This window comes from Berghia stephanieae, chromosome 8 (genome assembly GCF_034508935.2).
Source record: "Berghia stephanieae isolate SIO BIC M18660-M18661 chromosome 8, UCSD_Bste_1.3, whole genome shotgun sequence".
In the NCBI taxonomy this organism is placed as follows: Eukaryota; Metazoa; Mollusca; class Gastropoda; order Nudibranchia; family Aeolidiidae; genus Berghia; species Berghia stephanieae.
The window spans coordinates 21,101,425-21,113,924 of record NC_088367.1 but is presented as its reverse complement, the minus strand read 5'-3'; the positions used below and the strand labels follow the sequence as shown (position 1 = coordinate 21,113,924).

The following is a 12,500-nucleotide window of genomic DNA, read 5'->3' as shown; positions in this document are numbered from 1 at the left end:
CTGATATGCACTGTAATATTTTTATTTTGTTTTACATATATATCAGGCTCGTATTTATTATGTATTGTAAACATTTGAGTGTGTTCCTCTTAGTGGGGACCTTTGCTTATGTTAGGATGAGACATTTAGGTGATCTCAAACTTAATACACTGATAGCGTGATCTGGAAATCTACACCTGTTCCCTATATGAATTAATTCCCCTTTGTCTTCCCTTTTCTTGGGTACTTTAATTGTAATTCTAGAACTATTTACTATCCCATTTTCTTCCTTTTTACTGGCGCTGATATGACCTAAATGTGTTGCAAGCGCTGTAAAACCCTTAAAAACAAAAAAAAAACATATTTTTGTGCCCTACTGCTTCAATCTGATCTCTGTATGTAGGAGTGATATTGATACTAAAAATTTTACATATTGTCAAAAATATGGAAGTTGGAAAAACTTTATCTTTGTTGTATTGAGGAGAATGAATGAGGTTTCATCAAGTGCATAAACCATACATTTTATATTTCTAATCATTTTAACTTTTTGTCATCTGCTTCATAATACCAGTTTGACACAGTGGGTCACATAAACTATAATGGCTTTTTCTTGTGCCAGTCATGCTGTTTAACTCTAAAAGCCCCGTTTTACTTTACCCATTTCTTTTCACAGATTGATGTTATAATAGACAAGAAGGACCTGAAAGTTGAGACATTCCGAGGTAGTGGACCTGGAGGCCAATCTGTCAACACAACGGATAGTGCTGTCAGAATAACTCATTTACCAACAGGTAGGTTAAAAAATATATGAAGGCATTCAGTTTGACATCTTTTATTATCTTCACCTTTATATACTGGATCTGCTGACCTAGACAAATTGAATGATGCTGTGAATGAAAACACTTTGTCTTATTACAAATGACAAAAGTTTACACTGCTGCAATGAGTCAAATCCCCCCCCCCCCCCCAATTTTGCAGCAGTTTTTTAAGTTATTAGTGGTTTAAGGGGCGGTTTGGGTCTAATTATTAGGAAAATCCTTCAAAAATTTGATTTTGAGATTTTGGTGGAAAATGATATTTTATTATCTTAGAAATAATATAATTGAAGTCCAAATTCTTAAAGTAGACCATAAAGGCACGAAATACAAGGTCGAAAATGGTACAGGTAGTAAGAAATGTGTGAAATACGGGAAGCCATTTTGCTATTTTCTCAATATGTCATTTTTCTAAGGGTATGGGAAACTGTGTCAAACGTTTCTCAGAATCTATTCAATGGAATTGTCTGAAAATTTCCACAGTTATAACAGAGATAATGAATTATATCACCATAGAGAGATTTTTTTGATAAGATTTTTGAATTTTGAATTATAATCCTAAATCTGAATTTTTTACATCAATTTTGTCATAACATTTTGATTCTCAACTTTGTAATGATCTAATAAAAATTCCATAAGCTAAAGCGGTAAAATGTCTCTATGGTGACACACTATGGCACAATGTTGACAAGAGGGAAGAATATGGAGGTAATTCTTTCATTAGTTTTTGTGGAACGTTTGCCACAAGATTGTTATATTTTTTTATGTCAGACCCCCAAATTAGATCGCAAAATGGGTATGAACACAGATAATTAAAAATTTTCACCATAAATGTTGTTTTTTAACCTATATTGATGATACAGAATGATTAAAACCGCCCAATATAGGTTATTAAATTTTTTTTAGAAAAGACCCAAACCGCCCCTTAAAAGGCAAAATGTCTCTCTCTTTGCAGGGACTGTGGCCGAGTGTAAGAAGGAGAGGTCACAGATCAAAAACAGGGAATACGCCATGAAAGTTTTGAAGATGAGGTGGGTGGAGTTATGAATATTGTAATAGAATGTTGTTGTTTTGTTTTCATTTTAGTGGGATTTTTATACCCAAAAAAATTATTGCAGTTCTCTGAAATATTCTCACAAATTAATCTTTTTTTTTTAAATTATTAAAACTAGAAACTCAGTATCAGTTTTAATTACTCGACTCCTCTTTCCAGTTGTTATATATACATAAAAAAGAAATTGTGTTCAAGAAATCTTCTATAGTTTGTGATCTTCATGTACCATTGCTGATTGGCAACCAATCCATATTTTACAACAACAACAACAACAAAATTCTATACCATAGCAATATAACTTTCTTGCATTCTTACGTTTTTGGGATTTTAAAGGAGCTCCCAAATCTAGCACAGTCATGGAAGCATGTTGACTATATTTCTATGTTATGTTTTGTCTTAAAAAAGGCTTTTATTTTTGTTTGTTTCTTATATTTTGTTTTTCTTTGTTATTATTTAATCTAGATGCTTCCAATAAAAACCATTTTGTCGGATGATATAATAATGAACATTGGCTTTAAAGAGAAAACCATAATTTTGATTTATATTTTGAAGTCAGCAAATCGAACTAATACATAAAAAAGAAATAATCTCATTTTTCAACAGGAACAGAAATTAAGGAACCTTTGGCACAACGATGTACTGATCAGTTCACAATAGTTTTTATTATTACATTAAAGGTGCTTCACTTTCATTATTTGAACTAATTTACAATGGAATACAGATGAAAATCTAATCAGAGCTTTGGTGACTGACAATTTTCTTGGAAAAGATATCAAAATCCTTTAAATTTGTTCCCATTATAAAGTCTCTTCCGCATTAGCTTATTCTAGTACTTTTCCAATAATGAAGATGAAATCATAAAGAGTTGTTAAAATTTGCCAGGTCTTATTTGCGAATGTTTGAACTCAATTTCCCTTTGGAACAAACCATTTAAAGCCATCCAAACAAAATAGAAGTTTGGCAGTACGATGATAATATCGATGGGTCGTAAATATCATTGAGAAAGTTTATGAGCAGTTTATATTTTCAAAATTAAACTCTTTATTTTCGGTGTGTTTGTGTGTCTCATATATTTTAGGTACATAAATAGATAATCAAGATTTAAGGTTTAAAGCTTTCAGTCCCATGTAATATTAATTATTTGTATTCTTTATATCTCTGGTCTTTTTGTACAATTATTTAAATTCATAAAACATTCAACCATTTAGGTGTCTCAATATTTAAAAAATCATTTCATGTAGACTCTACCAAGCTCAGCTAGAGGAAGAGGAAGCAAACAGACAAGCTACCAGAAAAATGCAAATCGGATCAAGAGGTCGGTCAGAAAAGATCAGGACGTATAATTACCAACAAGACAGAGTAACTGATCACAGATCGAAAGAAAACTTTTCCAATCTGTTAGACTTCATGGCTGGAGGAGAAGGACTTGAGAATTTGATAAAAGGTCTAGAAAAAGACTTCAAATACAAACTTGTGGATTCTATGGTGGATGAGTTTGAACTATCTTTGAAGAAGACTGGGAATAAAATATAACTATATAATGGGTGTCAAAGACTGAAATAAAATCGTTGTTTTATTACATGCGCGTGTTGTGGAGTATTTTAGAAAATTTAGGTATATATATATAGGAATAAATATCTTACAAGGGTTCTGAATTTTTAACATGAAAATAAAGAAAAAGTTTGTATAAAACTGCCAGACAAGTTAGAAACTCCCTCGATCGGGAATCAAGCCTCAGGCTGATAACTGTTAGATGTACTTCCATTACTCCAGAGGTTACCTTATACATGGTTTGGACGACTTAATGCTCTCAAAATTTTCATTAAAAAATATTAAATATATACAATGGAATCGTGATAAAAATCAAAACTCCCAGACCAGAAAGATGGTTGACTTCGAGCAAGGTTGATTTTATCGATTATTAATGGAACACATTTAGATAAAGAACAGAAAATTAGGAACCAACAATATTTTAAATAAAACTGTGACAACAATGTTGAGTGGGGAGCATATACTATGATAAAGAAGCAGAAGTTGACTTTTAGAGTGTTGACCTCATACGGATTCCACAGCAATTGTCTTGCAGTATTTATTAAATATCGAAAAGATTGTTTAAACCCAAATTCAATTAACCACGTTATATCAGTTTAGATATATTATTGTATTTTAGTTTGAGTACAGTGATCTGGGAGGTCCCGATAGCTCAGATGGCACAGCACTTTACATACCAGCAAATTGATCTGTTTCAATTCCAGATAATTGTTCGTGTCTCGACTTGCCTGTAATTAATGCAGCTTTATAAAATATTACAGATAAGCTTGCCAGTAATGTAGGTAGGGTTATATAATTATGAGGTGTTGCTGTGAGAAAGTTATGTCTGATTTTGGAATCACTACACCATTCTTATTGGTGATTAATATCCATTTGAGCAAAACGAATATCAATAAAGTCTATATTTATTGTAATTTTCTTCATCCGTGTTTTAATTACAACAAACCTGTTCTTCCAATTATAAAACTGATATGGTTTTGATTTCTCTCAAATAAGGCCCCAAGGTGTAAAAAAATAAATTACCTGGCCTGACCTAATGATTTTAGCAGTAAAGAGCATTAGTTGTTTGTGTGTGGGTGGGGGGGGTGGATAACCGTAGTTTTAAAACGGAAGAAAACAGTCTTTTATAAAAAATTAATAAGGCGGCCTGTCCTGTTTTGGCTCATCGGGAGCCCTCATACCCCACCCTCACCACATTGTCGCACGTCATCTCGCCTGGCGTGGGCAACAAGAAAAAGAGAGCGGTCTGTGATGATGCACAACCTTCGTACAGTACCTATCGTGGCTAGTAAGACAGGAGAAATGCGCGAGCGTTAACGAAAAGCAGCATATGCTAAAATTTATGATGAAAACCAGTATCTGCTAAATTTGGAAAATATGGGGTGGCACAAAGCAACTTCGCTCAATTGACCGACCGCCAGTTCCTCCAATGGGAATATGCGACATATAAGCTCAATTTATTATTATATTATTGACTGAATATGTCTTTTAGGTAATGTCAAAATAGGTACTCGTGCGGAGTAGGGTCTTCTACCTTCCATAGTGGACAGAGAGGTCCCTTATATGTATTTTCATTTCAATGTTATTCTCTTTCTTTGTTCTGCATTAAGATTTCTCGTTTTATTCCCTGGTCATGGCATCGACCCTTTACTTAGCGGGGAGGGAGGCAATCAAATGTATAGTAATAGTACTATTATTATTTGAGAGATGATATTATTTTGTCCTTGCAAATCATCTCTCTTTAATGTACTTTTATAGTTGTTCATTTGCGGCCATGTGGTCTATTGGTATGACACTCCCTTTTGGTTACGGAGGTCTTGGGTTTGAGTCCCGTTCTGAGAAGCGCATAGTTGAGTCCTTTGAAATGGCCTTTACTCACATTCACTCATCGTACCCAGGTTTAAAATGAGTACCTGGCCGTTAACAGCGTTGTCTCTGTCGGGGAAAAAAATTGTAATATCGCTTAACAGGCATCACGTCTCATCCTACACGTTAAGTGTTGCTGTTGGCTAGGGTCCATTGTAAAGCGCTTTAAGCACGTTTAGTGGATATTGCCCTATATAAGAGCTCGTTTTTGTTTTTTTTCCCTTGGGCAGGCTGGTACTTTTAGGTATTGTCGAAATGGGCACATGGGTGGATTACTTGTGGAAACATCTGTTTTCTATCAATCAAGCCCTCTTGTCTTGCTTTTTCCTTAGTGCTTCAGATCTACGTGTACCGCTATTATCCTCCTTTTTACTGGCACTGAAATGAATTTAATATGGTCACAAGCGCCGTAAAATCCCTATTAAAAAAAAAAAAGCAATGAAATAGATTTCTCGTAGAATATTCTGCTCCCTTTTACAAACAGTCCCACTTTGTCTTACGTTTCCTTTGGTGCTTTTTAACTTCAGAACTACATCTTTCTCCCTATAATATTTCTCATTTTACTGGCACTGCAATACCCAAACCTGTTTAAGCACCGTAAAATCCCCCAAAACAAAACAAGACAACAACATACACCAGCAAATTAGTTTATTTAATTCTAATTTTTCAAAAATTAGATTGTTGCTCTTTCTCCTCTCTCTTCTAATCGAATCCGCCAACTTAAGGAAGGTATTGAGCCTATTTCAGGTCTACAGTACAGGGCTCATCTTGTTGCCTTCGTTATCGAACATTAGAAGGGTAAAATTCCTAAAATGAAACTAGAGGCTTATCCAAATAAAGACCCATATCATATACACTTTATTAAATTAATTAAACATATTTAGAACTGTGACCGTTTTCAACCAACAAGTCGATTGTTATGGCAGCAAATGGCTGCAATCGGGTTCATAGTTATAACCCATAGTAACGGATAAACACCATTCGTTGGGGAAGGGAAATGACTCTCCTAGTTCTGGGTGGGGTTCCTGACCTCCCATAGTGGACAGGGAGGTACATACTGTGTCTTCTATCCCCTTATAATATCTGTTTTCCAACATGCTTTCTGTCTTTGTCTTGGAATGAGATTACTTGGTTTTGTCCTGGCCCTGGCCGGAGTCCTGCCTGGGAGGGAAACAGTCAAATGCATAGTTATTGTCTTGGGTGATTATATTTTTTTCCTTGTAAATCATCTCTCTGTTATGTATTATTATATTTGTTATTTTTAATGTATAATGTAAGCATTTGAGTGTATTCCTCTTTGTTGGATCTTGTGCTTGTCAGGATGAGACTTATAGGAGATCTCAAACTAAGTACTTTGATAGTGTGCTCTTGGAATCTACATCTGATCCCTATTTGTTCCCAGTTCTCTTATGTCTTACTTTTTCTTGGGTGCTTTATTTGTAATTCTAGAACTTTTTACTATCCCATTTTCTTCCTTTTTACTGGCGCTGATATAACTTAAATGTGTTGCAAGCGCCGTAAAACCATTAAAAACAAACAAACAAATGACCCTCCTAGTTGCTCATCCTCCCGTCTACAGTCGTTGCTGTTGTTTACCTTATTCGAACCAGTCCTCTCTAACTCTCTTTTTGCGGGTGGTTGGATGGGAGCATCACCCTTGAATCATATACCTATGATGTTCGCATGGGTGTACGATCCGATAGTGATGTCGTTTCTTCTTCTCTTTACTAGCCTATCCTGCTTCTTTGGTTTGTGATTGTATTTTTGACAGAGGATATTTTTTTTTTCTGTAAATCTTCTGCCTGTTTGTTCTTGGTTATTTATAATTTAGCTTATGATATCTTTAGGTTATGATTTTGATTTACATTTGTACTATTTTTGTTAGATTGCTTGTTTTTTTGTTTCAGCGGTCTCTCATATAACCTCAATTGTGTTGGAAGAGACCTAAAGCAACAAACAAACAAAAAAAAAAAAAAAATGACTCTCTTTTTCTGAGATGCTTTTAATTGAGATCTGCTTTTTCTCTATCATCTTCCTTTTGTACTGGCGCTGAAATGACCTATTGTCGTAAGCGCCGTAAAACCCCTAAAAACAAAACCAAACAACATTGTTGCAAAACTATTCAATAAACTTGAGGCACATAAAGACAAACAGTTCAAATAAAATAGCTAGATTTTCACCCTCGTTTTTAAAAACTCATTAATAACATTAATCATTTGGTCTTTTGGTGGGAATGGGTGTCGATGACGACTCTTGTCAATAAGAGTTAATTCTAGTTTCTCAAGCTCTAAACTGACAATTGCTTGTTACCATTAGGACAGGACACTAGTATATCGCAAAGCACTCTATGTCAGATACCACAGCCCTAGAGTTACCCTAGGACTTCAAATGGATAGAGGGATGAAAGAAAGAAAAAAAATAGGCAATTGAGTCAAAGACCGATACCGGTTCCCTTTGGTGTGAGGCGAGATTTCGAGACCACGACCACCACCACGACTGTGAAGCATGCAGCCTATATTGTGCATTTGTGTCCAGAATTGTGTACTGTATGTCCGATGAATCAGTGATAGCTTATCTGATCTCTCAGTGTAATATGGACAGAGATAAATTTGAAGATAGCGTATGAGTTATAACTTGTTAAAATTTGATTTCAACTTTGAAGTGTTCAATGAGTGCGTTACGCTACACCCAAACCGCACAATGCGCGCGCGCGCACACACACACACACACACACACACACAGAGAGAGAGAGAGAGAGAGAGAGAGAGAGAGAGAGAGAGAGAGAGAGAGAGAGAGAGAGAGTACAGACCCCCCTCCCCCCGGTTCCTAACGACTTTTTTAATTTCGATTTTTCAGTGTGTCTTTGGGGGCGGGAGAGGCGCACAGACTACTAGGAGCAGACCAGGCAACAGCCACTTTTTAGTGGCTAATCGTCCCTGGTTGCATAAAAAAAAGAAAATGGCGGCGCTCGACCTCTCGTGTTCAGATTCTTTATGGGGGAGTAGATAATGAGTTCCCTATATGGCCATGTCAATCATGTAGACATCCTTTGATGATATAAGCCTACCCTTTGATGTCTGCAGTCGCCCTTTCTTTTTCTACGGTCCCTCATGGCTAAACAGCCATCAACAATGAACTGAACCATCGTTGAAACACTGGAAGACGCTCATGACATAGTTGCGTCACAATCACCACGTTGCTGAATATATTATCCAGGCACGGTTGATAGGTAAAAAAGCCAAATTATGTTCTAGTTACATTTGAAACAAACAAAGTATATCACAGATCTCGTCTCATTGAGATATAAAGAATGATATAAAAATCAAGTAAATCGGCCAATAAATAAAAAAGTTGCTAAAAAAAAGCTAAAATAAACAAAAGCAATTTTTAAAATCAAATTTATTCGTTAAACAGTTGGTTTTCAACCGATTTTTCTGAAATAAGGACCAATGTTCTTCTTTTCTCAAGCTGATTTCAACAATGTGACTTTCAAATTCCTCAGAATTATATTTTTTACTTTTAGATTTTAGCTTTTAGGCCTACTCAAAAAGGAGTTATATTCCTTCCCTAACAATAGCGTAATACATCGACGGTGAGATTCACAATTCTACACGAATGGACGGTGGCGGTAGATCAAAGAGGTGTACCAAATTTATTTACCAACTACTTTTCTTAGTGCTAAAATTATAAAGTAATAATTTTGCGTCAGAAAAAATAACTCTCAAGTTCCTATCTCTTTATTACAATAAAATTGATACCACGAATGAAAAAATCGCCCCACAAATAAGGGAGTTATAAAAGCCTGTTTCATCATAAACCTGGCCTTTTTTCTGTTTTCCGTCCACAAATCAAGGTTAATCGAGCTCAGTCAAAGACATTCATATTAGCCACTCCCACGCCTCGTTCTGAAAAAAGTCCGCGAAATTAAAGGGGAGGCAAGAGAAAATCAGCTGATCGTTAAAATAGTAACAGAAAAGTGGAGGTGCTCGGCAATGAATGCAAGAAAGACATTTAAAACGCCGTAAAAATGTTTAAAAATCACTTAATGTTATAATTACCATCCATAACAACCTGTCAAATTCACATATGTAAGATGTCAAGCCAAAATTAATAATAAAATAATAAAGAACACGATTGACCGGTGGTCCGTTGACTACACATGCATACGAGTACCAGAAATATTTTGTAAACAATGTAACACAATATAATGTGTAAGTTTCAAAGCAAATGCAACCACAAATAACATCAAAGAACAATGTGGGACTACTGTTTTAATTTCATAAAACCAAACGTATATTTTCTGCCCCCGATATTGAACGTGTAGTTAGTATGTATCGTACAAACAACATTCGTTTAGACAGGTAGTCGGGATTCTAGCGCCAGTTTTATTTGGGCAACCATGATTGGGATTTCACTCAATGCACTTATTATTAATTATTATCATTATTATATAATAATAATAATAATAATAATAATAATAATAATAATAATAATAATAATAATAATAATAATAATAATAATAATAATAATAATAACAATAACAATAATAATAATAATAATAATAATAATAATAATAATAATAATAATAATAATAATAATAATAAGCAGTTGAAAGGATATAGTCTTTGGTGTATAAGTGCATATGTACAATATTTCTTATAATAAATGCTTCAAAACAAAACAAAACTAAAAAAAAAATAAATAAATAAAAATATCTATTTGGGCATTTACTTACATTAATAGTCTTGAAAATCACAATAACAATCCATGAAAATTAAATATCCCAAAATCCGAAGAAGACATGAATTTAATCCAAAATCCAACACAGGAATGTATTTTAATAGGAGACAGATATCCTATTAAAACCATAGCATTACTTGCAAAAAACAATACCCCACTCTGCGTTTAACGGGCTTGTGGCCGTCACATTGTAAATTGTGGCCGCATTAGGGTAATCGGTGTCCTAAAGACTGACACACTGACATACAATCAATGAGAACTATAAAGAATCCATTCTAGAATTCAACTACAAACTGAAAAGTATGATAAATATCACTCTCTCAAATAATTTCCTTTGCTCAGGTTCACTCACACTCTCCTTTATTGCAAAACATTGATAAGTGAGATAAAGTTTGTATTTCAATTATAAACTTAATCACATAACCTAAATGATGGAGAATAAAAACAGCTAATTATAAAAAAAATTCACAGATCAAGTTATCTAATTGAACTCCGCATATTTAGCTTAATTAGTCATTGACCATATATTTTTTTAAATGGCATTGTTTCATTTAAACAAGACCATGACGCTTATGCCTGGACCGGGTATTCACAAATTCTGCTTTTGTGTTCCACTTTTCGAATCGAATTAATCTCTATCTTATCCGTATATTTGCAAATTTTCTGCACTTTAGAAATAAGACCATAACGCTTATGTCTGGACCGGTTGTTCGCAAATTCTGCCTTTGTGTTCCACTGTTCGATTAGAATTAATCTCTATTTTTTCCGTTTAGTTTACAAAGTTTCTGCACTTTATAAATAAGACCATAGCGCTTATGTCTGGACCAGGCATTCGCAAATTCTGCTTTTGTGTTCCACTTTTCGAATCGAATTAATATCTAGTCTATCCGTTTATTTGCAAAGTTTCTGCATTTTATTAATAAGACCATAACGCTTATGTCTGGACCGGCATTCGCAAATTCTGCTTTTGTGTTCCACTTTTCGAATCGAAATAACATCTAGTCTATCCGTTTATTTGCAAAGTTTCTGCACTTTATAAATAAGACCATAACGCTTATGTCTGGACCGGGCATTCGCAGATTCTGCTTTTGTGTTCCACTTTTCGAATCGAATGAATCTCTATCTTATCCGTTTATTTGCAAAGTTTCTGCACTTTATAAATGACCATAGCGCTTATGTCTGGACCGGGCATTCGCAAATTCTGCTTTTGTGTTCCACTTTTCGAATCGAATGAATCTCTATCTTATCCGTTTATTTGCAAAGTTTCTGCACTTTATAAATAAGACCATAACGCTTATGTCTGGACCGGGCATTCGCAAATTCTGCTTTTGTGTTCCACTTTTCGAATCGAATGAATCTCTATCTTATCCGTTTATTTGCAAAGTTTCTGCACTTTATAAATAAGACCATAACGCTTATGTCTGGACCGGGCATTCGCAAATTCTGCTTTTGTGTTCCACTTTTCGAATCGAATGAATCTCTATTTTATCCGTTTATTTGCAAAGATTCTGCACTTTATAAATAAGACCATGACGCTTATGTCTGGACCGGGTATTCGCAAATTCTCCTTTTGTGTTCCACTTTTCGAATCGAATTAATATCTAGTCTATCGGTTTATTTGCAAAGTTTCTGCATTTTATAAATAATAATAATTGTTCAAAATTTTACCTTACACCCGATATTACAAGTACAAGTGAGCCAGGTGAAGAAGATTGTCAAACAGTGTGACAGATGAAATAGGAAGAGAGAGAGAGAGGGAGGAGAGAGAGAGAGAGAGAGAGAGAGAAGAGAGAGAGAGAGAGAGAGAGAGAGAGAGAGAGAGAGAGAGAGAGAGAGAGAGAGGGTAAGAGAGAGAGAGAGAGATATTCGTTTTTTGTTCAAAATCTCTCTCTCTCTCTCTATCTCTCATTGCACAAGGTTGTGCAATTTACTACTATTTATCAAGAACAGCCAAGCTGGCAACCCAGTCTCTGTATAAACTAAGCAAGATGGCAACAGGGACCTCGCTCCTTATCCAATGCCGAAGCTTTAGTTTGAGTCAAACAGTTTTGTTAAAAAAAAACACCCAAAATAAGTTCGTGTCGTAAGTGATGGAAGTTGAAGTCGGCTTATTATAAAATCGTTTTTATGGTCTGTTTGGATTACCCTTTTTAAATAGAAAAAGTGAATATATCATAAACTTGAAGAATAGGCAAGCTAAATGAAATTTAAATTGACTGATTAAATGAGTACGCGAGGCTGAGTTGCGAACGACTACTGGGTTCCGACATTCCGATCTCAGTGTCATTCATGTTCACCGTACCGTGTTACTGTCTACACACTACACTGCATTGTTAGTGACTGGTCATGTCTTTTTTGTTTGTATGTTTTACGCAAGCTTAATAAAAATTAAATGAATACGTGAGGCAGAGTTGCGAACGACTCATGGGTTCCGACATTCCGATCCCAGTGTCAGTCATGTTCACCGTACTGTGTTACTGTGTACACACTACACG

The 12,500-nt window shown here is 34.9% G+C and overlaps 1 protein-coding gene across 5 annotated transcripts in view; it reads left to right on the top strand.

Annotated features, from left to right (window-relative positions):
- Window positions 1-4,313, top strand: part of LOC144978345 (peptide chain release factor 1-like, mitochondrial) — a 12,250-nt gene extending 7,937 nt beyond the window's left edge. For 4 of the 5 annotated variants that reach the window (XM_078924252.1, XM_078924254.1, XM_078924251.1 and 1 more), the window contains 3 exons: window positions 653-770; window positions 1,750-1,825; window positions 3,090-3,427. In XM_078924252.1, the coding sequence (XP_078780378.1) occupies window positions 653-770; window positions 1,750-1,825; window positions 3,090-3,381 (486 nt within the window). In that variant the 3' untranslated portion in view covers window positions 3,382-3,427. Of the gene's footprint in view, window positions 1-652; window positions 771-1,749; window positions 1,826-3,089 lie in introns of all 5 variants that reach the window. The other variant, XM_078924250.1, reaches the window with a different exon arrangement.
- Window positions 4,314-12,500: the final 8,187 nt, after the last annotated feature.